Raw genomic sequence first — 24,737 nt, forward strand, 5'->3', positions numbered from 1 at the left:
ACAGTGATCTCTTTTGTTTGTTTGGTTTTGGGTTTTTTTTTGTTTGGTTTTAAACATAGCTGTAGTATTTGAAACTTATGAACATACTGCTGTTAGCTTTGCGAAAGTTGTTTGATATTATCCAGCAAAAATAACAAAGGAAAGATTTGAGCTGTGAAGTTGGATTTGGTTGTGCTATTCTATTAGTTTTTGGAAGGAGGCCTGTAGGGTTGGTCAGACAATAACGGTAACAGGATTTCTGTTAATGCTTGAAGCAATGTTCAGGGAAAAAAGAATGGAAACCAGCTAATGAATAGAAACTGGCTAATAATTCTGTGCAAGTAAGAATAAAAGTTATTGTGCTCTAAATTCTTGAACTAGAGGGAAGGGAAGGGCATAGGGGAGAACACTAAACAGCAGCTCAGTTGTTATGACTGGGTGCAAACATGAAATAGGTTCCTTAAAATTAATTTCTAGAATAGCTGCTAGAAGCTTCCGTGCTACCATTTAACCAAAAAACTTGCCATGTTCTCCTGTTCAGTGAGGTTAGGGACAGGACTGTTGTGAAAAATTATGCAGGATGCTTCAGGGAGTTTGCCTTTGGGGATGAGACTGGTAACTTTTCTACTATCCCTTGTCATGTCTAGAGTGACAGTAAGGCTACAGTAACTCTGTAGTCTCCTGACTTTTTTCCAGTTTGTACATCTGGATATACATGGTCTGAGTGAAACTGAGGCCAGCAGTCTGGCTTGATTGGTTGTTTGAAGGATCCATGCCTGCCTGACCCTCTGGATAGCGCTTTATTATAAGAAATCAGGTGATAACAAACAAAACAAAAATGAACCATCCAGAATCTGTGTGTAAATTGTGCAAATATCCACAGCACCCTGTGGAGGCAAGAAATAAGTCTTTAAGAGGCATAAGACAGCTATGGAAGCAAGTTCAGTAGTGGCTATTCAACCATTTGGCTGAATGCAACATCTGTGAACTTGTAGCAAAGGTGAGGTGGCTGTCCTGCTTCTTGCAGTATTGGAGGAAGATCTACTGCTGACAAAAAGCTGCGCTAGGTGTATTTTTCATCTAAGTTGTAATGTCTCAATTTTTTTCTTCAATCTAATGAACTTAAATATTCTTAAATGCTCCTATACTTCTACTAGAAAAAGCTGTTGAAAATTCTTATTTTTTTTTTCCAGATGGCTTGACTGCTCTTTCATTTTCCATTAGTTCCTTGACTGTGATTGGAATGTTGGCAGCTATCACTTACACAGTAAGTTGTTATGCAAATGTTTTGGCTCTTTACATTCATGATATATGCAATTAGCCCAGGCTATACCTGTACAGCAAACTGTCATAATGCTAAATAGCTTCAACAGTGTCTTCTAGCTCTGGGCCTTCATGGTTTGCAATACTACTTCTAAGTTCTTGGAATGAGGGTATGATTTCTTGGAATAACTTCTTTACTGCAAGTTTAAGAATGTCTGTTTCAGTATTTGAGCACAGGTCAGACTTAATTTCAATGTGTTTTTGCAGGGGCAGGTCACATCATTCCTTATGGCTTGTAACACATTTTCATTGGGTGCTCCTGTTTTTAAGCCTCTGTCTCTTTCTCCATCCAGCAGTGGAGAGCTAAATATTGCCTTTTTTTAAGTTCATTGAACTATGGAATAACCTAGACTTGGTCTGGTCAGTCTATAATACTGAATATAACCTTTACAACTTTTCTACATTGATGTTTTATGTCTACAGGGCTTTATAACTAAGTGTGGCAGAAAAACTTGATTTGTAAAGTATGCTAAATGTTCTTGATCATAAGAACTATCTTGATCGTAAGATCAAGTTAAGATATGTATCTTCTTGTAAAAAGCTGTTCTTCATTCAACAAATGAAAGCAATGTCTTTAACAGAGCATTGCTTCACAGTTCAGCATTTCTAGAATTTGAGTAAGGATAGATACCTATGCATGTCAGTATCATACAGTTTTAGGTGTGAAGAATCTGCAGCATCTTCTGTGATGTGTGCCTTAAATCAAGAATAGCTAAAAAGTTAAAAGCAAATAGAGTTTGAAACGGTTTAGAAGCTTGTTTTCTCAAGCCTTGGGAATATTCTGTTAGTCCTAGGTATGCAACTAAACTACAGTTCTTCCTGTAGCTTAGAAGGATTTAGAAGACCAAATATGATCAAATATTATATGATTTACAATAATTCCAATGAGTAAGGCTATGTTAGTTCAACTGCTTGACTCTTGCTTTTACGTGCAAAGGCAGAGAGCCATTTTAACTTACTAGCTTTGGCCAACATTTGATGTTCATGTGGTCACTCTTCCAATCTGTTCTATTACTTCAGTCACTGAATAATCAGCCTGTTGGTAATGCTACATGTGTTAACTTGTCATCAAGGTAAAATTTTGCAACAAAGATGAAGCTTTAAGTCTTGATCTGCCATTATCTTAACACTTCTCAGAAGTCAGTGTTTTTCTAATAGGTTTGAAACTTTAAGTCCATGTCCTTGGTAAAATAACGTTCTCTTCCATTGCAGCCTGGCTCTGACATAGTAAAGATGTTCCCGTGTAGCTTTGCTAGTCAGTTATAAGTAGTTCCATAACAATAGCTCATGCAGTAAGTTACTTTGAAGCATTGCTAGGATATGTGTTGTGGTAGCTTGTTGTCAGGCAAAGGATAAATGGATAAAATTATTGTAGGACAAGGATATAAGAAAGAGGGAAGAGTGTTTTAGTCATGACTGGGTAAAGTACCTGCAAAATACTACCTTTAGACTCTTAAACAAATCTAAATTGAGTAACAAGCATAGTTAATAATTTTTTTGTGGTTTTATACTAGTGACTTCAGCTGGTGTAAGTTACAAGATTATGGGAGGCAATTCAGTACAGGTTCTTAGATATGTCAAAGCACTGACAACTCAGTGGTTGTCAGGCCCTGTGCAGTACGTAGGAGAGCAATTTGATGGATCAGCTAGTGGGAATCTCAGGTGAGCTGAATTGCTCTCAGCCCCATTGACTTAAGTGCTTTAACTTGACCCAAGTCATAAATTTTATTACTTTAAGCCTTTTCTGACTGACATGGGTCACTAAATCATTCAGGGTGTACTGCTGACATGTAGATCATGTGCTGGCCAAAAAAGATCCAGACCTATGCTTAACCTGTAATAACATGTTATCTTTTAAATTTGTTTCCCTTAATTATGGAAGGAAAGGTTAATCTCTTGTTCAGTTACATTACTGCAGAGCACATACAGTGTTCTTCAGCCTGCATGAGACTAACATTAAGAACAAACTCATAAGATGGGAGAATATCCTTGGTGGTTTGTGGGTGTTTTGTGGTTTTTTTTAAACTGCTACCCAAATATGGCTTTAATGTTCAATAACTTGGAGTTCTGGGTCTGTGTGGTTTCTGAGATGAAGGCAATACCTGTCCTCAATGTGGTTGCCTTAGTCTTACCATGTTTAGGACTTGTACAAATACTGGGTGGTAAATGAGGTTGAACATCAAGCATGAGAAGTAAAATAGTCTTCTCTGAATACCTTAATTACTAAGATTTTAGGCTAATTTGTTGCTTTTTGGGGATGAGCTCACAGAGGATGTGGTGGTTGACCACCTCTGACATGAGTGTATTTTGTCATTGTTTGCAGGCAATGGTAAAATCTTCTGCTGAAACAGTGAGCTGGCTTTAATACATGGGTGGACTGAGGTCTAATTGTGTCACAGAGAGTGAAAATCACTTATGTCTGTGTTCTCAAAGTTGGAGCAGGAATAGACTTTTTTCTATATTCTAGTGCTTTCATGAGTTTTCCTGCTGCCAGTGATGGCCATATGTAAGCAATCTCCAGCATGAGCAGTGCTGTTCTCATGGTCTGAATAGTAAATTGCAAGTGTGACCTCAACAGCATGTGGATGCCATGTACCTGCATTCCAGTTTATATGTGGGCTGGGCTTTTCCCAGTGGTACAACTTAATGCAAAAGTTACTTCAGTAGTGAAAAGTTCTGGGGCTGTCACGCTTCCTAAAGACTAAGGGAGAGGTTGGCCCAGAGTATTGCCTCTCAGTCTCTACCACTTTGGATTACTCTGCTCCCTCTACTTGGGATGAGGAGAAGCATGATTCTAGAAGGCGTAGCTGCTTTTCCTCTTGGAACTTCCCATTAATTTGTATTGCAGATTTTTTGCTGTGTTAGTCTTTTATTAAAAAAAAAAATTGCCTCTAATGCCTTTGTCTTAGTGCACAGGCAAGTCTGTGAGGCGTTGTCTGACTTTTCACATCTGGCAAGTAAGTAGGTAGGCTTCTGTATTTTTCAGCCAGCTGTCTGCTTGCCTATCAAATTATTCCAGTTTCTAAAGGTGAGGCCTTTGTGCTTAATCATCAAACCCCTGTTCGATAGTCAGTGCTTGATTTTTTTGGTTTTTTAAAGAACAAAAAGAGAATGCCTTTATATAAGGGTGAACACAAGAACAAAGAAACCTACTTCAAAATTTTCCACAAATGCTTAGCAGGTGGTGGGGAAAAAAGGTAGAATAGATGGGGACTGTGTGTGGTATCTTGAGTTTTGCTGTCTCTGAACAGAGGTGATCTCAAATCTTACGGTTTATGCTAGTTAAGAGTTGAGGATTTGTAGTACAGCCATAACTGAATTTTTTTGGTGTTTCCCTGACTTATGAATATCTTCAGTCTGTTCCATTGCCAGTGTTGCAATTGTATTGTTAAAGGAGCTAAGAACAGGTATATCTGGTCTTATGTATACTCATATTCACCTTTACTCTAAAAAATACTATGCTGAATGAACATCTAGCCGAAGGTTGTAAGTAATCACTTACTAGAGTAAGTGATAGGTTAACAAATACTTTTAAAATGGTTTTACATTGCCTACAAATACTAAATACAAAATACTAAAAGTAAATAAGAGCGCTGTGCCTACACTGACTGCAGCTGACTGATTTAATGTTAAAATGTTATTTGTGGAAAAATACCATGAAACAGATTAATCAAGTGATTCTATGGAATTTGCTTGGCATACAACTTATCCATTCCACAAGTAGTCAAACGTGTGTCAATAGTACTGCTTTGGCCTTCAGTGTGAAAAATTAGATTACGGCTGCTCTAAAATGGCCCTTCTGTGTTGTGGTAATATACAGGACTGAGAAGTTGGGGAAAAGAAGCTTTGGTACTGGCAGCAGGCAGCCTTGAATTTGAGTAGATATGAGAGCAAAAGCTCACTTCTGCACGTGTGTGCTGCTAGGCTTTCTCTGTGAAAGCGTGTTCTTCTGTTTCCACAGGGGAAGAGGGATGCAGGGGGGTAGTGTTCTTTAGATTGTCAATGGCTACAATTTAAATTATGGAGTTAACCGATTCATCCTTGGGGTAAATTTGTTAAAATCCATTTTTGAGGAGTACCATCAGCATCGATCCAGTGTTCTGGGCCTCCTTAAGGCCCAGGTTGATTTTAGTGTATTACTCTGAAGTATGTGGTGAGCTATTCATGCAACAAAGAACAGAAGTATCAGACCACACAACATTGTAACATTTGGTATGTTTTTTTGGTGTGTGTGTGAAGGTCGCAGATGGGGATGACACAAATTGAAGCCTTGTGCTGGACCAGAGTTGATGACTGAGGACTTGTGTTAATAAGTATGATAGAAAGGTAGATAACACTACTGTTTGATGTGGCTGCCATATTGGCTTGCAGGTTTTCACTTTCTATGGCTTCAGACATCAAAATCGGTTCACTAAATTTGACCTAGTAATACATACAGAGAAGAGGTTTTTCCCGTAATTTGAGGAAAGATGCAGAACTGCTGTTGGCGTTGTGAGCTTTTTCCCAGCTTCTGAATTGGGTAGCATGAAATACACTGTTAAAGCTGAAGATGCTAAAGAAATTTAACTTACTTGATATGAAAAATTCCTGAGTTCCTCAATTTCTGTCAAATACTAGTTATGAATTTGGGGAAGGATTACTAATATATATTGAACCTGAAAACATTTAATCCCTGAAGATAAATCACTGGGAGGGTACTAACATAGAAGCTACCAGCTTACGGAGTTAATGTAAAAGTCGCTTCTCCCAGGGAGGATCAGGGCTTCCTCAAAACTACTTTCAGTGACGATTTAATACAGAAGATGATGATGTGTGTTTTTGCAGATGCTCTTGGTTAAAGCCAAGAGTTATTGTAAGAATTAGATTTTAATTCAAGTTTTATGCTTGCTATGAAATATCTTCAGGAGTCAACAGATAACATTTGAATGAAGGAGCAAATTAAATGTTTTATGGTGCTTTGTAACACTGTCATTCAAATGAGAATAGAAATGAGATGCAAGGAAGATGATTGAGAAATAAAAGGGGTATTTAGAGAGACTATCTTAACTCCACATTTTAAGTGGAAAATAAATTGGCTTCTTCAGTTTAGTTTTCCATGTTTCCACGTTTGGGACAGTTCTGCAGGTTATGCCAACTGTAGCTTCTCTAGACCTGTAACAGTGCTTGGCTGCAGGCTGTGTAGTTCTTGAGTCTGAACTTCTTCAGTAGTGCTAGTCTTCTATAAGAAAAACAGTTTCTATAACACTTGATTGGAAAGGGACACGTACATTGTCTAGCATGAGGCTTAACATTTTGATGATAGTGTATAAGGATAAGCTAGAGCAGGCATCTTAGTTGTATTTTAATAAGGTGAGACACTTGTCAAAAGTCCATAACAGTAAATTTTCAAATTTCCTCTTATGTTTACCCTATAAACTTTTTGTTCTATTAGCTTCATTTCTGTTTTTTTTACTATAGTCATTCCAATGAGCAGGTTTTCTTCCTAAAGTCCTTGTTCTGTTAGGAGGTAGGCACCAACTGAATTTCCTAAATTTTCCAAAAACTTAACACTTTTTACAGAATGTAGCAAATGTAAAGGTTAGGATCAAAAAAATTAAACAATTAGATATGTGGTAAAGCAGAATACTGTTTTAAGGGCATGATTTGTTTGAAATTGAGTATAACAACAATTGAGGAAAGTACTGCTTCTATACCTTATTCATATTGTTACAGTACCATTTTTTGAGTAAATCAAAATTCTGAAAGCAAGTCTATGGACAGATTTGCATAGCACTTAACTCTTGAAGCTTCAAAAGTTGTATTCTGAAGAACACCTTTGAACTAAACTGAGTAATACTTCCTACTTCAGCCTTCAGCTCTTGACACTGCTGTACTCTTACAACATGCTAACATTCCTTGTCAGTGATGTGCTTTTTCCAAATTCCCATTGGGAAGCCAAATGTAGCCCACAGTGAGTGTTTACCATAAGATCTTCATAGAAAATCTTAAGAAATATGGGCTGGATGAGCAGACAGTGAGGTGGACTGAAAACTGGCTGAAAGGCTGGGCTCGACAGATGGCAGTTGGTGGTGTGTAGTTGGAGGCCCGTCACTAGTAATGTATGCCAGGGTCAGTTCTGGGTCCAGTCCTGCTCAACATCTTCATTAATGACCTGGATGATGGGACAGTGTACCCTCAGCAAGTTTGCAGGTGACACAAAACTGGGAGGAGTGGCTGATACTCCAAAGGGTTGTCCTGCAAACCAGAGGGACCTTGACAAGCTGGAGAAATGGCCTTGGAACAACCTTGTGAAGTTCAGCAAGGGGAAGTGCAACGTCCTGCAGCTGAGAAGGGACAAACCCAAGCACCAGTATATGCTGGGGGGACCACCCAGCAGGGAAAGCAGCTTTGAAGAGAAGGACCTGGGGGTTCTGATTGACACCAAGTTAACCATGAGCTAGCAATGTGCCCTTGCTGCAAAGCAGGCTAATGGTATCCTGGGCTGCATTAGGAGTATTGTCAGCAGGTCACTGGAGGTGATCCTTCCCCTCTGCTCAGCTCTGAGGCCACATCTGGAGTTCTGGGTCTAGTTCTAGGCTCCTCAGTACAAGAGGGATGAAGCTACAGGAGGGTGTCTAGTAAAGGGCCACAAAGATGATTAAGGGACTTCCCTCCTATGAGGAAAGGGTGAGAGCCAGCACTGTTTAGCGTAGAGAAGAAAGACACAGGACATCTTATCAGTACAAATACCTGAAGGGAAAGTGCAAAGAGTACGGAACCAGGCTTTTTTCATTGGTGCCCAGTGATGGGACCACAGGCAAAGGGCACAAACTGATACACAGGAGGTTCCTTCTGGACATCAGGAAACACTTCTCCTGTGAGGGTGACTGATTACTGGCACAGGTTGCTCAGAGAGGCTGTGGAATCTCCCTCCTTGGAGATATTTAAGAGCAGTGTGGACATGGTTCTGGGCAAGCAGCTCTAGGTGGCCCTACTCAAGCAGAGATGTTGGATCAGACTAGCTCTAGAGGCCTCTTCAAGCCTCGGGGATTCTGCAGTCTGCCTGCTATATGGACCTGCAGGATTTCAGTGGTACCGATTGGGTGGTAGTTACTGTGTTGTAAATAATGGTGTGAGATGTCCTCTCTGTTTAAGCCTGGCTCTAGCCGATGAAAAGCTTGAGGGGACAGCGATTGACAGTTCTTTGCTGCTTTAATTTAATTCCACAATGCTGATTTTACTGTTACAATAACGTCCTCTAACTTGTGTTGGACAACTTTTTGTTCCATTACAACTGTTCCGTGAGAAAATGATTTGTTAGAGATTCTTACTTAATCACTTCAGAACAACTAATGTTCAAACAGTGCTTTACTGGAAAACAGGATGCAATATCTCCAGAAAAGTAGGTAGTTCTATGTTTCAGTAACTATTAACTCTTGCAAGGCTGTTCTATGAGAAGATAGTAATAACTTTTAAACAGTTTGATAGGTGGCAATTTTCAGAAGCTCCTTGTGTAAGTGGAGGGGAGAATATGCCTGTTTGGGGGGAGGGGGGGAAGCCCACACTTAATACTTAGCCTTAATCTAAGCAATATAAATTACTTTTTCTGTCATTTTGTAACTTTAAGAATTTGCTTGTACAAATTTTTAAATTGCATGCAAACTTGCATGCTTCTGCACATGGATGTTAAAATCTGAAAGTATTTTTTAGTTGTGGAAGCTGCAGTTATATTTCTTGTGACAAACTTTGAGCTGATCCTTATTAGGGTGGTCTTTTGGAATATAATACTAAAACTCATGCTTCATGTTACATTTACTTGCTGAATACACTGAAGACAGTCATTTCTTGACATCAGCTGACACTTTGGAAGACTGGGAAAGGGGGAGAGATGCAATTAGGGAAGATGTGTATTCTAAATTTTTTACTTTTTGAGGGGAAATAATAAAATAGTGGTTTTATCAAAAGTGTAGGTGAAGTCTACAAATGTTCACATGCTAGATACACTAATATTACTGACAGGAGCATAAACATAAATCTAACTTTCCCAAGTACATGCAATGTTTAAATGAGTAACACTTAAACTAATTTCTTGGCTCAATTTTCAACATAATCTTATATTGGTGGATGCTTTTCTGCTTTAAAGCTTTAACACAAAGTCTACTTTTTTGGCATTATGCATAATACTGAAGCACAGCACTTGGTATTTAAAATTGTTTTGTAAGAAATGTGAACAAGCGATCCTCAGGGGGGCTCTGCAAATCCATGACTTTGATGATTTATACTGACAGCTTTCCATGTATAAGAATGATAAATTAGGGCTGCAGTGCTTTGTTTGAAAGAGTTTCACAGCTGATGTAGTTTGCATCTATTTTTTCATTAATGTGTTTTGCATTGAAATAGTTTTACATTGCCTTAGGTATTAATACAATAGTTGTTGTCAGCTCCAGATTGCTATTTGAATTCAAGGCAGAATAATGTATTACTCACACAATGATAGGCAGATTAATTCTGAGTGATCTTGTGCATCTCATTTAGCATGTCCTTAAAGGATGATTATAATTGGCTCTGTAATTTTTCCAAAACATTTAATAAGCATTACTTGATTTCTTGTGAAATAGTGAAGTGATCCTCTTTCCTCCATCCTGAAAGAGGAGTTACAAAACTCAGTTTGTCCGCTGGCAAATTTAATGACCTTTTTACACCTAATTTTTGTCCAGAGTATGATTTACTTCCCTTGCAGTTGACTTATTTTTATTAACAGTCAAACACCTTAAAAATTTTATAATCTGTCTAACCTTAAAAGCACTTCTTTACTACTGATTTTCTTCGAAGGAGACATCGAACAGTTCAGAAATCCAGATGTTAGTAGCATTTGTTGCCATTACCACTTAATCACTTCAATATCAATCCTTTTAATATAAAAGAAATGTAGCTATTTGGTTATGTTCACTTGTCCATGAAGCAGCAAATAACTGAAATAGCAAACCAATTTGGTGTTTGCTTTAACAGTCTGACTCCTATAGCAGTCTTGGAATACTGTAGATACTAAACTGCTGGATCAATGGCAGTTTTGTACTTGGAAATTTTAGAGTTGCAGCTTGAAAGGTTACCATTAACAACAGAAAGATTCTTCTAAGCCTGATGGAGCAATGCAGATGATGACAACTGGGCAAAATGGTTATGTTCGATATTAAACTGAGTCAGAGTTAACTTTTTAACAGATGATATGTCCCGCAAGCACAAGTTAACCATGCATAGTAGAACAACGGTAGTGTAGAGGCTGTCAGACTTGGTTTCTGCATCGTACAAACATTGACCGTATTTTATAAACATTGACAAATAAGTGAGATAATCTTTGAATCTGTATGGTAGAGAGAAAATGTTAGTATGAAAAATGAAGGTGAATGGGTAGCAATACACTGTAGTGTTTAATGTTAGAAGTAGATTAACAAGTACTCAATGCACTGTTCGTGTTGTATATGACAGATCATGCAAGGAATGCCATACTGAGCATACCAGTTCAGTTTGGTCAGTCTGTTGCATGCTTTGCTACAAAAAAATCTCAATGTTAATCAAAAACTTCGGTGCTATTATAGCAACTGAAGGTTGGCTACTAAAACTTCCCATAAAAGAACTGAGATTTTACTAGTTAACATATTAAATGATTTTCTAAGCTGTATGGCATGAGCTCTAAAAAAAACCCCAAACAAACCAAAAAATCAACCCAACTGTCCATGTCTGCCATCTTCAGATGTATTTAGGAGCCTTTCTCCTTCACTCCTCACAATTGAGGGAGAATGTGTGAACCACTGTCACTGTTTGCTATCCTTAACGGTGTTCTGGAAGTAAGACTCTTGAATTCCAGTTTTTCTTTGGAATGGTAGTATGTGTAAATAGCCAGACCAGAGATAGAGACAGATTAATGTGAGAAAGTAAATGACTTTTACTTGTAGAGTCGGATAACTTTTCAAGAAAACTGTGTAGCCTAGATGCACAGAGAAGAAAGGAAGTCCTAGTTCTTCTTACACAAGCTCATAAGTGTTGCCTGTATTGGTGTGACATATGTAAGTGCACCACACTTGAAACTACTTAATTGCTACATGAGTAGCAATACTGACAAGGGTGCATTGTATCCATATGAAATAGCATTCAATATCAGCAACTGAACTGTATCAACTGCTATGAGGGATGAAAGTATCATAATATGACTTCCCTCATGCTTACCATAATTCAAAGTAAAAGCTAATTAGGCTATGAATACATAAAATCTTTTATTCTGAAATATCTTTAAAACGGAGGGGGTTTTGTGGGACATTCATATTGAAACAAACTAACACGTACTTGATTTTTGATCTAGTTGGTTCAATTGAACATTCTGTCTTTCATGGTCATGCTTTCAGGTGAAGTCTTAAAACAAGCTGTTGTAAGAAAATAGGAATTTGACTATTCCTATATTTAAAGTTATAAGCATTTCGTCTAATGCCTTTTATACAGTGGTATAATAGTTCTGGTTTTTATTTGGCTGTTTTGTGTGACTTCACTAGAGGGCAGTGCTATGCAAGCAATGTTTGTCAGTATTTATTTCTATACTTTTTGCACAAGATTATATGCACACTTTTTAAAACACCTCAGTGATAGCACTTAAAAGCCACATCATCTTGATATATGGACCTCTAAAAATAAATGGAATAGGGAGTCTTTCTGCTATGCTACACAAGTACTTTCTGATCATTTATTACCACAAGATTAATTCTTAAAAATATCTTTAACCAGAAAAAGCTGGTAAACTAGTGCTGATTGTATACCAAACTGATCAGAAACAACTTACCTGTTCCGTTTGATCTCTAACAAGGAGAGATTATCCTGTATGGGCTACAAGCTAATCATTAGACCATATCTTATTAGCTGAACATAGCAGATGTAGGAAGTGATGCGTGATGGCTTCAGGCTTTTTGCAGTAGGTGTTCGAAGTTATCTTCAACTCTTTGCTAAAGGCATTTGCTATATTAATTTCCATATTTTTTTCTGTGCTCCTCATGACTGGTCTGTGTGCTAATGCCTGATCTGGTTGATTATTAGATGTTCCCACACTAATACACCCTTTTCAGTGGAACTCTTTGGTAGCTTGTGCAATTTAAAAATATTAAGCTGGCAGTTAGGTTTTCCACTGGGAACCATTTCTGGATCTTCTGAATACTCAACGGTTTATCCCTGACATAGTTGCTTGCTACAACTTTGTAAAAATCACATTTTACAAATTTGTTTCAGCTTCACTTGTTTTCTTTCTTCTCCTTCTGAGTGACTATTAACATACCAGGCAACTAATAAGAAAGGCTATTGCCTTATCTAGGCATAGGCTATGTGAGTTTGGCAAGTCTAAAGTGTTGTAAGATTCTGAGTCTGCAAGAGACCAAAGGATCAGAACAACTACTCATTCTTCTAAATCTTAACTGTGGAATGACAGGATAATAGCTGGATCTGCTGCAGACAGGATGGGAAGGAAAGGGATACAGGAAAAGTGAAGATTAAGCACACTGGAAGCAATGCTCATGTAATCCTTATTGAGGTATTGTAGTGCTCTGAAGCACAGAGTATATTTGGGTTCAATGGCTTGCTGAGAGAACAGCTAGAGCATGCTGCTCACTTTTCTTAAATGCCTACTGATGCTGCATAAATAGTATCAAACTAATTGTTGCTATCATGTGAATTACAGGCTTCTGCTTTACTGATGATAGATTTCTTTGCAAATTCCATTCTCAGGCCTAGCTACCCCTTCTGTAAGTAACAAATAAAATGTCTTAAGAGCTTTGTGTAGACTTTTGCCTAAGTTGTTCTGTGTTTTTTTTCTTTAGAGTAGAAGGTCACCTACTTCAATAAATCTATGAAGTATAAATATGAACTTCAACCATACAGAGAGATTATCTGTGCTTGTGGGCAGACTCTCAAATCATGAGACAGCTGCTCATGGATTATGCCTTTAACTTGTACTTCCTAGGTAGTGAGCTCTTAAGGTTTGGCTTTCCAGCGCTTAAACTAACAGAAAAGGGGTGACATCTTATATAGATCACTTGTGGGAATTCAAGAGAAGGGAATCTTTAAAAGAAGTTATTTTAACTATAGATCTAATTTTTTCCTACTATGAAATGGGGTTTCAATGAACCTGATTAGGCATTCAGTAGCAGCAGAGATAGCAGCCTGAGACTTCAAAGATCTAACTTTGTAGCATGTATTATCAGGTGCCAGCCTGAACAGTTAGTGTTTAGTACTAGATTCAGGTTGTTTTGAAGAACCTGTGTGGGGAAAAAACAACCATGCATGCTGTAACTGGCTATTACATTTGGCTGACTGTTTTTAGTCTTCAGTGCAGTGTCTCTTACCTGATTCCACTCTGAGGCAAAGGTGGTCTAAAAATAAGTCCTGGAAACTGTTGTTTCAGTGGTATAAATATGTCAAGACTTAAATTCTTGTTTTATAAAAATTCATGTATATAAATTAACTTGTCTTAACTGCTTTAAAGGCTCTTCTAATCTGTTTTTATGTATGTTTCAAACTTTGAACCAATAGTTTGTTTCAGGACTGAGGTTCTCTTGGCTTTAGTGGACAGCTTTGGTTTTCCTGTGCTTTCTTTGATACATTGCTTGCTTGTTGAGTTGTAAACAGCCCATGAATAACTTAACACTTGCATGAACTTAAAACTTGCATGGCTTAAAACTTTGTTCAGAGCAGCCTTGAATTTACATTAGCCTGAAGGGAAGTGCAGCCCTGAAACCGAGCTAATACAGTATCTGTTCAGATCTGTGACACATCACATGAGATGACTCATCCTTCTGTCCTTCATTCTACATACTGGTGTCTTGAAGGACCAATGTGGCGCTTCCCCCCACCGATGATGGGAGGTTTACTTGCATAATCATCTCAATATTAATATCTTTTGTATTCAAGGAAGGAATGTAGACTGCCTTTATCACTAGAGCAAGCTTGATGTTCACTTTAAGAGTTGCAGTTTGCATTGTAGAACTCTGAATTTTATTCCTTAACTATTTCTCTTGAGTAAATACTTGATATCTGTTAGTTGATGGTAGCTGTTTGAAGAACAGGTGGAAGCCTCTACTTAATGGTGAAATTTAATTGCCTCGAAGCTTAGGTTTGTAAAATTGTGGTAGGCCTATTGTGATACCAATCCCCCATTATTATGTTTCTACATATTGGATGTCTTTTTGGCCTTGGCTTTTGGGGTCCATAGGGGGACCTTGGTTAGATTGCAGCCTGCATTCCAGTTATGAGATTGGATAGTGTTTATACTTTTACCTAAATTCTGGGGTTATGCAACTAGCAGCCAGACGTGAGCGAGCTTTTCAGGGTCAATATGGGCCTAATACCCAATATAGATATTATGGACCCAATATGGGTCTTCATAAATTATCTGGATGATGGGGTTGAGTCATCAAGTTTGAGAATATCAAACGGGGAGAAGTAGATACAACAGAATGAAGAAATGCCATAGGGACGTTGACAGGTGGGAAGATTGAGCCAACAAGAGTAGCATCGCATTATTTTAAGGCCTTCTGTTAGAATAGATTATTTCCAAGCAATAGTTCATGCTAGGGCCTGACCAGCTTGGGGATGGCTCTGCTGAAAAGGACCTGGAAGTCCTGGTGGACAGCAAGCTGAGCATGAGTCAGCAATGTGCTCTGCAGCAGGAAGACAGTGTGTCCTGGGCTTGCTTCAGCAAGAGCATAGCCAGTAGATCAAGGGATGTGACTATTCCCCTGTACTAAGTACTTCCAAAGCCACACAGGGGAATACTGCAACTGGTTTTGGTCCCTGTAGTGGTTCAGTCCCAGCAGGCAGCTCAACACCACGCAGCCGCTCGCTCACTCTCCACACCCCTCTGGGATGGGGAAGAGAATCGGAAGAGCAAAAGCAAAAAAACTTGTGCGTTGAGATAAGAACAACTTAATAATTAAACTCCTCCCAGTTAACATACTGGGTATGACATTACATGATATGGATTTTCCCTTTGGCCAGTTTGCATCTGCTCTTAGCTGCGCCCCCTCCCCTCCTGGCTTGTTGTGCACCCGGCAGAGCATGAGAAGCTGGAAAAGTCCTTGATTAGTACCAGCACTACCCAGCAACAGCCAAAACATCTGTATGTTATCAACATTGTTTTCATACTAAGTCCGAGGCACAACACTATGCCAGCTACAGTGAAGAAAATTAACTCTGTCCCAACCAAAACCATGGCAGTCCCCCAGTGTAAGAAGCTAGAAAGCTGTAGAAGCACCAGTGGAGGCTTGTCCAAGTGATTAAAGTGTTGGAAAATGCAACCCATAAAGAAAAATTGAAAGAACTTTCTTCAGCCTGCAGAAGAGGAAGGTTGGGGAAGACCTTCTAGCTCCTGTAGATAGCAAAGACGCTTAATGCTCTCAGAGGAAATACTCTAAAGGGAGAACTAAGCCACGTTTATGGACAGAGGTTTAAAGTCTGGCCTAAATTAAATTTTCCTTACCTAAAATACTTAATCTTGTAGGTAGTCCTTTCTGTGGTTGTATAGCTGTGTTCAAACCAGAACATCTAGAATGTCTTGGAAAGCATGGAATTTTTTTTGCCATCATTAGCTGTTGTAAAAGCTATACAAGCTTTTACAGCAAAGAGCTGTAACATAGGGACTGAAATTGCCAGTTATCTTTTGGTAGCTAAAAAAATGGAATTTATTTCGAGCAGTCTGTGAACAGTGCTGCAAATACTTTTTTAGCTGCATTTTAGGGTGGCAAATGAGGCAATGTTATCTGTGAAGTCCTGAAATGCTGAGCAGACAGCTAATAGCCTACCTTATTCTCCAGGAGTCTATGGTAAAACCAATTCTAATACTCTGCAGCTATGCAAAAAGAGTAATGTAGCGCAAGTTGTCAAAGATCTAGCTGAATGTGTTCTTTGCTGATACATACTTCAAGAAATATTTGAGGGAAAATACTTTTCTCGTACCCTTACTTAAATGCTCTGAAGTGATTTAACAGGTACCACTGTTTCCTTGGGTTTGAAGCCTGTTTAGACACACATATCCTGTCTGCTTGTTGTACTTAACTGACACTGTTCCAACAATTTACTGGTAACTGTCACTCTGAACATAAGAAACATAATTCCACAGTAGGTGAACAAGGCTGCAGACTGCTAAACTTCTGATTTGTGCTTTCATAGCCTAATACTTGGAAGAATGTTTCTTGAAATAATGGAATATTGTCACTTGCAGGGTGAAACTGAAGTTTATGGGCTTAGTGTCAGATATGTATAATGAAATGGCTATTAAATAGTTAATGTGGTTTTGAACTACAATAGTAGTAAATAAGATCCCTTTTGTTAAAGGAACTTAGAAATGGGTGTTGGTGGCAGGGTACACAGCATGTTGAAAAATACACCAGAAAAAGGACAGTGTCTTGCTTTGAGTACAGTGCATGAACGTTAGTATGTGTAACGAAGTTCTTAAGAAGGTCAAATCAAGTCTTGTGTACAGAAGGCTCATGATCTGGCAGTGTGTGTGGTGACATAACACTAACATTTGTGTTAAATCTATTCTCAGTAGGAAATGTAAAGCTGTGCTTGGAGGGAGTGCTATTCCTGTGAAAATCTAGAAAACTGCTCATTTCTGAAGTCAGTCAATGTTCAGATATCAAGCACTCTGGTAAAACTGCATGTCTTAAATGTAATTAAGAGAAAGAAAAGAAACCTTCCTGCTGAGCTCTGCCTCATGAACAACCTATCACCAACAGCCTCCCACCCACAGTAAAACAAGTAAAAAGGCTGTGGCTAATGTCTCTAAACTGCCTGGAGAAAATTCTGACCTTGGCCTAGATCTAAAAGACTCATAGGGTAGCAGGGAGGAAATAGTGGTATTTTCTTGTTTACCTCACCTCAAATATCTGTTTCGTCTTATGTTAGTGAAAAGCCTATGGACTTTGCATTGGAAAACTCTGGGCATAGTGTTGATGTAGAAGCTGGCAAACACTATGAATGGTATAGGACTTATAACTAGGAGTAAATGCCAACAAAATTATTAATGTGAATTGGTATCTAAGGAGTCTTGGAATGTAACTGAGTTTAGGTGCATACCTAGCTTCTGCTGTGGCTTTTTACTGTAGAATTATTTTAGTAAATCAGGTACTTTCTACATAAAAGTAAGTTGAAGACTACTGGCTACCAAGAAATTGTGTATACTTCTAAAACTATTTAAGTTCAATATCTAGAAATTCCTGTATTATACAATGTTTCGATCATCATCTGAAGTTTAAGGTTAAGGTTTTGGGAAATTAAATTATTTGATGGGGGGGGACGACGGGGGGGGCCCGAGGGCTAACTTGCTAAATTTTCAGTGACCTATGCTTATAGGAAGTCTTAACATATGTTGTTGTTCCAATGGTACTTAAGCATTTCACGATTGCTGAGACGATGTGGGATGCTGGAATCTGCATTGCATGTTTGTTATGTTATGCTCAATAAAGGAAAAGAATTGATTGCCTTAGTAAGAGCTTGTAGAATGGGGGTGGCAGGGTGCAATCCAGAAGTGATACCTTATAGCTACAACATACAGAAGCCTTATCAGATGAGAATTTATGGCAGAAAATTTGAGTATGTATATTTCCTTTTTATTTTAGGCTTATGGTATGTCAGCTTTGCCTCTAAACTTGATTAAGGGAACTACCAGTGCAGCTTATGAGCGTTTAGAGAACACTGAAGATATTGAAGAAGTGGAGCAACATTTATTGAGGATTAAATCAAAGGTATGGTCTTCACTGTTCTCAATTTCTTAATGATTTTTTTTCTTGCTTACGAGTTTATGGTCATGCTGTAGAGTTTTTGTTCCAGAAAGAGTAGCATGTCAAAAGTGGCTAGTTTGCAGTTACTGAGTTTTTGGAAACAAATGTGGTCACTTGTGTAGTAGTGATCAGGTTTTCTTTCAGTCCTGCAGCAGTACTTAATTCCGTCTAGCTAATAATGGTGCTGACAAGCTAAACTCAAACTTCGGCAGTCCTACTTGGGTATATGGAAGAGGAACCTTGTAGAAATGAAGAATATAACCTTACTTAGTCTGCTACCAGATATGGCATCCAATTTGTTGATACTTACTCATTGTAGTTGTCAACATAGGATATTTGCTGTGTGGAGCTGTCATGAGTTAGATTCATCAAACTGTTAATCATCTTTATGAATAAATAACAGCCCCAGATATTCTTGCTTCCCAGGTAATGTACCTTGCTGTTATAAATCACTTCCTTACGAAAAGCATACATATGGAAATCTGTTCTGAATCCTAAACACCCCTAGGATATTGACACCACCTGTAAACCCATGATGGCTTTGCAGCTCACTGAAATGCTGTGCCTAATATAAGCAGGCTAATTTAACAACCTAAGAGTGTAAGCTGAAGGAGGATATTTCTCCTTTACATATAAGATGCTAAGGACAATCTCCCACCCTTTTTCCAACCAATTTCAGGTTTAACGAGTGCTTTCACAATCCTGACTTGGGAAAGGGCATTAAGATGGATCACTTTCATCCTGGAAGTCCATCTGTACTGTTGTGTGCTCTGTGATGATAGACCTCAGCAGTGTTGAAACTGTTCCCTTGATACTTCTACCTCTACACAGTGTGGGCTCCTTCAGTGTTCTAGAGATCTTGTTGCATAATGAAACCTAAAAGGTAGTCTCCCCATGCTTTAATTTGTTATGTTTTGGATTTGTACAGAGTACTACTACAACAGAGGCTGAAATCAATATGAGAAAAATTATAAGCCCTTGAAAAATTGAGTTATTTACTGCAGAAGACTATGTTGAATTATGAGAGTTTACAAGCAGCTGGTCTTGTTGTTTGATCTAGCTAACAAATAGGATCAAAAAGTAGAAAATCTTTAAGTTATGTCTATATTTTAATGTGACCATTAGTATAAACTGATTTCCCTTGGCTTATAGATTGTGGTCCAGATCCTGCCTCTGTAACTGAAATCTTAGTTCTTCAGTTATATTTGCATGAAGTCATGAAGAGAGTGAATGTTACTGAGAGTAACATACAGTCAAAACTAAAAGTACGGAAGTATGCTACTTAATCTAATTATAAGATTCAGTATGTAGTATGGTTTGCTATTAGTACACCTGGTAGCTTCATTTCGTAGTCTAAATAATTGAAGCTTGGGAGCTTGGGCTGTTTTCAAAAAGTCTTTTTCAAGTCACTGAGGTGCTGTACAGGCTATGGAGAATATGTGTTCCTGTTCAGTTGGAGATCACAATGTACTTTGAAGTGTTGTATGTGCTTAGAATGTGGTCTTAATCTTGTAAACCCTTTGATAAATTTATCTGAAATAGATTTGCTTTAACTTCACTGGTTAAGTGTTTCACTATTTGCAGAAAGGCTATTAAAAAAAAAATTGAATAAGGCATTTCAAAATTTAAAAATATATAGTAGATGTACTAAAAAGAAGAATATTTTATCTAAGGATCAGTGTGTTATATAGTAGCATTAATACTAAAAAAAAATTTGGTTCAGCTACCTAATGCCTATTTTGTTGCTTTTGCTTACTAGCATATAACTGAGATTTAAGGGTGTGAGGGTGTGCTACTCAATTTACAACAAAGTACAGTGACACCTGCTCAGTATTTAGAGGCTCAGAATTTAAGTACATTCTTAAATGTAATCATCAAACAATTATCTGGTACACTCAACTACTTCTTGGGATAATGGTGCCTCTTGTTTAGATATCTGTAAGGTTAATTTTTGGAACAGCAAGTCATCTTGCTCTTGCAAGTACAAGAAACATAGCTGAATATCTGTAGTGGAATGCTGGAAAGAAAATACAGTAGCTAAGCTTAAAATATTGGCTTAGTCATGGAGTTTGGTTGGAAGGGACCTTTGAAAGTCATCAGGTTCAACCCCTCTACACAGTGGAAGACCCCTTTCAGTTTGACTAGGTTACTTTGATCACATCTGGGCATTTTAAACACTTCTAGCCATGGAGACTGCCCACCCTGTTAAAATTCTTGAACATCCTCATTGTGAAGGGTGTTTTCCACCGCCTAATAGGAATTCCCCTTGTTGCAGCTTGTGACTTTTGCACTTCATCCTCTTGTGATGCACAGAAATGGTGTGAATTATAAACTACGAAGTCTTTAGAGTTGTTGTAACTCATTAAACTAAATGCCAAGTCCTTTTTCTTGATTCAGTGTCCCTTGATATCTTGCACTATTTTTTGGTAACCAGTGCAGAGATGGGCGACCTCTGTCATCAAGGGATAGACGGAATGTACAACAACTAGAAGAGAGATTAAGGACACTTCGAAGAAGAGAGAGGCATCTGGAGTCTATTGAGAAAAGCTGGTGGACAAAGTTCTGTGAAGCTATCCGACCTCTAAAGGTAAAACTTTTTCTCACTTATTGACACTTAAGTTGGAATAAATTCTGGATTGCTGCTTCCCATATAAATCATGGGTCTAGTTTATCAATTACCATCCTGAATATCAACCGCTTATTGTTTTGATTCCTATTATACTCTGCAATGACAGCCCTATAGCAAGCTGTGTTTGACCTTTTGGAAAACCTTTTACTTTTCAATCTTAATCATATTTTAGGTAAAGGAGCAAGTCCTAGCTGATGTACTGTAGTGCCACTGCCAGAGAAAAATCTGAATATTTTATCTTTTCTCAGGCATGTGAAAATGGGAAGAGAAGGAAGAACTCTATAGCTCTTAGGTAGCTTAGGTTAATCTAAATTACTTGCAGCCAGTACAGGTGAGAGATACTTTGAGAATATATGCATTTGGAATGAGCATCTTGCCAAGTAATTACTTGATCAATAGTAAGCTAGCTGCATAGAATTTATATCTTGATACTTAATAGTCTCCTTTTGCACTGGGTACTGGGGCAAAGCTTTGATCTTGGTCTCTTTTTGATCTTAGGACCTTGATTTTTTTTTCAATAGATACCTGGTTTTAAAAACCAGTACTTCTATGTAACAGTATTGCCATATGAAGTATTTTTTGCTAGCTGGATGCAGGAAGAAATTTTAGCAGTACTTTAAACTGTAGTCTGCACTTTGAAAAGCTGAGGGGGTCTATGACCAATTTCTTCTAATGTCATTGCTACTGTTAATGCTGGGTACCAATGGAAATGGGCTGAAATTACAGTTGAACAAAAGCTTTCAGTGTAAAATGCTTAGTGGAGTTATCTTTCTATGCTACATTAGAAATCTAGACTTAGCCCTTTCATTTAAAGGACAAATATCCCAAACTACTCATTTTAATAGTCTGGATGCTTCCTTTGACTTGAAATAGCTTGTGTAGTTTCTTTAACTCTTCACAGTAACCTGAAATTTGAAATGCATTGGCCATATCTATTGTCTGTAGGACTTTAACAGTTCTTCATGTTCTCATAGGATAGTGTAAAATATCATTGGTTACTTAGATTATCACTTATGGTCAGGATGGTATTCCAGTGTCTCTGTTCTTGTGGTTTGAATGCTTTTTAATTCTCTCAGTGACTGTGACAGTCACTGTAAATTGTTGACTTAAGAATCGCAGACTAAAGAAGTTGCAGGTTGGTAACTTTTCCTGACAGATTTTCACTTAGAATAGGGTTTTGCTATGAAGCATGTTACAAAACTTGTTTACTTTGACTTTTCCTTGAGCTGTCCTGTGAAGGTGATAATGTCCATCACTTAACATCTTAACTCTTGTAGGATTGTATTGCTGTTACTTTAATAGCATTTGAGTTGTCTTTGCACATATACAACTTGTCAATTGTTCAATTAGTGGCTTTCATGAAAAGACTGACATCTTTTAATAACCATACACAATACTTCTGATCAATGTAGAAGTGCAGGAAATATTTGGAGCCTTGCTTATTGCTTTACGACACTGCTATCTTTAGTGCAACTACTATATTTTTGTTTAAGAATGTGGTAATTTCTCAGACTTCAAGAGAAATGCCATTTGTTGTGAGGCAAGTACTAGATCTGGAGAATGCTGTTTCTGCTTTTGGGGATGGTCAGGTTTATGGGAGTTGCAGACCTTTACTAGGATGGACAGAAAAAAATAACATGTTCAGGAACATTAGTCTTGGAGGTCTCTCGCAGTGTTAACTTACTGTCTACATTTTATGATCATATTGTCATTGCATAGTGTTCTCCTATATTCTTGCTGTGATTATTTAATTACTGATAAATATCTATTAGCATGTAATACCTTGTTAAATGAAGCCAAAACTTTTTTCTGTGAAGAGTAAGCTTTCTTTGACATGGAGTGAAGTAAATTTTGAGAACAAATGTTTTACTAAAAGGTGAAGATGTTAATTTTTCAATTTAGTCAAATGCAACACTTGGGAGGATTCCAAGGAGATGAGTAGTGGTCAGCATGGAGTCATTGAGTAATGTCAAACTAGTCTAACTTCATTCTATGAGATGTAACCTTTCCTGTAGATAGGAAATCTGCTGCTTCTCCTTTCTCTTGTGGTTTCTCACACTTTCATCTGAAACTAAGCAACAAGAGACATGCGGTATATTCTAGGGCTAGGTACAAAAACTCTTGGGGGGGGGAACTCTGGAGCACATAGTTATGTTTGCTCTAGTATATGAACAAGACTGTAGGCTGTGAAAAATGAAAGTCCACTCAGCAATGGTAATTTGGGAGTATTGCATCAGTTTTTCATGGGGTACCTCAAAACAGTTGTGAACCAACTGAAGAGAGCCTAAGGTAAGTAATATAAAGAAATGAAGTGCTCTGTCTTGAAGATTGAGACCTGTGTGAACAGAGCACGCTCATGTGGCTTAGCTTAAGCAGAAACTTAAAGGCGTTGACATCAGTCCAAGTATATGAAGTCTACTACAGAGAACAGTGTTTTCTTGGTAAACAGTGGTACGCTTGACCTCTAGCAAGGGAGAGAGAAACTGTTCTCCTATCTAATACTAAGGATAATGAGGACTTCGTATAGCTGTGTCAGCCTCCACCTGCTGCTGAAGGCCTTCAGAGAAGCGTAGGTATAGTTAGTGCTATCTTGAGGATGGAGGGCTAGGGCATTTCTTTTTTATCGGGCTTTTGATTTCTGCCCACCCCCCCTACATCTCTGGAGAGAGCAGAGAGGGGAAACTGTAGGCAGTTGCCTGGATAACAGCCATGCTGCCAGGGTGTTCGTGCAGAATGTAGGTGCTGTCAGGAGTCAGTTGCCTTGAAGAGATGGTGTGGCTAAACTGACATGCTTTTTACCTTCATTCACTGCTGCATCTTCTACATCATGGAAGTTGGCAGCGTGATGAGCAAGAAGTGTGAGTATTTCATGTCCTAAGTTTACATAGTGATAACTTAGTATTAAGTGATTTCCTTCATCTAACAATCCTTTTTAGCACGTTTGCCAGGTTACCTGAAACTTCCTGGAAAGTAGGTCATATCATGCAATAGTATGGTGGGTTGAATTGTAGAATCATAGAATCATTAAGGTTGGAGAAGACCTCTAAGATCCTCAAGTCCATCTGTCAACCCATCACCACCATCCTTCCTAAACCATATTCTGAAGTGCCACCTCTACATGTTTTTTAACACCTCTAAGGATGGTGACTCTCACCTCTCTGGACAGCCTGTTCCAATGCTTCACCAATCTTCCAGTAAAGAAATTCTTCTTAATATCCAGTCTAAACTTTGCCTGGTGCAACTTGTGGCCATTTTCTCTGGTCCTGTCACTTTAATCCTGACTCTCGAGTGGCACAGTGGGGATGGGGAATAGGGACTTGCCATCAGTCCATAACAACTCATCTCTGCTGCTGCTTCTGCCTCATGCTTTGTCCCTATTCCAGCATGGGTCTGCTCAATGGGCTGCAGTTCCTGTCAGAAGAACCTGCTTCAGCATGTGGGATCTCTGTAGGCTACAGCTTCCTCTAGAAAATATCCACTTGTGGGGGGTCCTCCATGGGCTGAGTGTAGTTATCTGCTCCTGCATGGTCCTCCTAACAGGCTGAGGGGGTGTCTGCTCCTCCTCTGAGGTTAGTGTCTACAGGGCTGTTTTTCACGTCTTCCCCTTGCTCCTCTCTGCTGTCTGGTATTTTCCCCTTTCTTAGATTTTTTTTCACAGAGGGGCCACCAGCTTGGCTCCTGGGCTCAGCTTTGGCCAGCAGTGGGTCAGCTGGAGCCAACTGGAAACAGCTGTGTCTAGCCCTGGGCAGCCCCCAGCTGCTCCTCAGAGAGGACACCCCTATAGCCCCCTGATACCAAAACCTTGCCATGTAAATCCAATACAAACAGTGTTTCCCATGAGGAATCCAGCTTTGCCTCTTGGTCAGTATAACTGTTCAATAATGTGCCACCAGTTTTCTTTACTCTTTTAACGGGTACCAGCCCTGAGAGGCTGACTGATCCCTTTAAATTTGTGTTGATTCAAAGCCATGCAATAGCTCTCCTAAGCAGAACCATGGTTTCTTTTTTGTTGTTGT

The 24,737-nt window shown here is 38.6% G+C and overlaps 1 protein-coding gene across 1 annotated transcript in view; it reads left to right on the plus strand.

Moving 5' to 3' along the window:
* The window catches only part of LMBRD1 (LMBR1 domain containing 1), a 78,752-nt gene that overhangs the window by 25,107 nt on the left and 28,908 nt on the right, over positions 1 to 24,737 (plus strand). The window contains exons 7-9 of the mRNA XM_064447842.1: positions 1,173 to 1,246; positions 17,931 to 18,056; positions 20,527 to 20,679. Of these exons, the coding sequence (XP_064303912.1) occupies positions 1,173 to 1,246; positions 17,931 to 18,056; positions 20,527 to 20,679 (353 nt within the window). The remainder of the gene's footprint in view (positions 1 to 1,172; positions 1,247 to 17,930; positions 18,057 to 20,526; positions 20,680 to 24,737) is intronic.

This window comes from Phalacrocorax carbo, chromosome 3 (assembly GCF_963921805.1).
Source record: "Phalacrocorax carbo chromosome 3, bPhaCar2.1, whole genome shotgun sequence".
Classification (NCBI taxonomy): domain Eukaryota; kingdom Metazoa; phylum Chordata; class Aves; order Suliformes; family Phalacrocoracidae; genus Phalacrocorax; species Phalacrocorax carbo.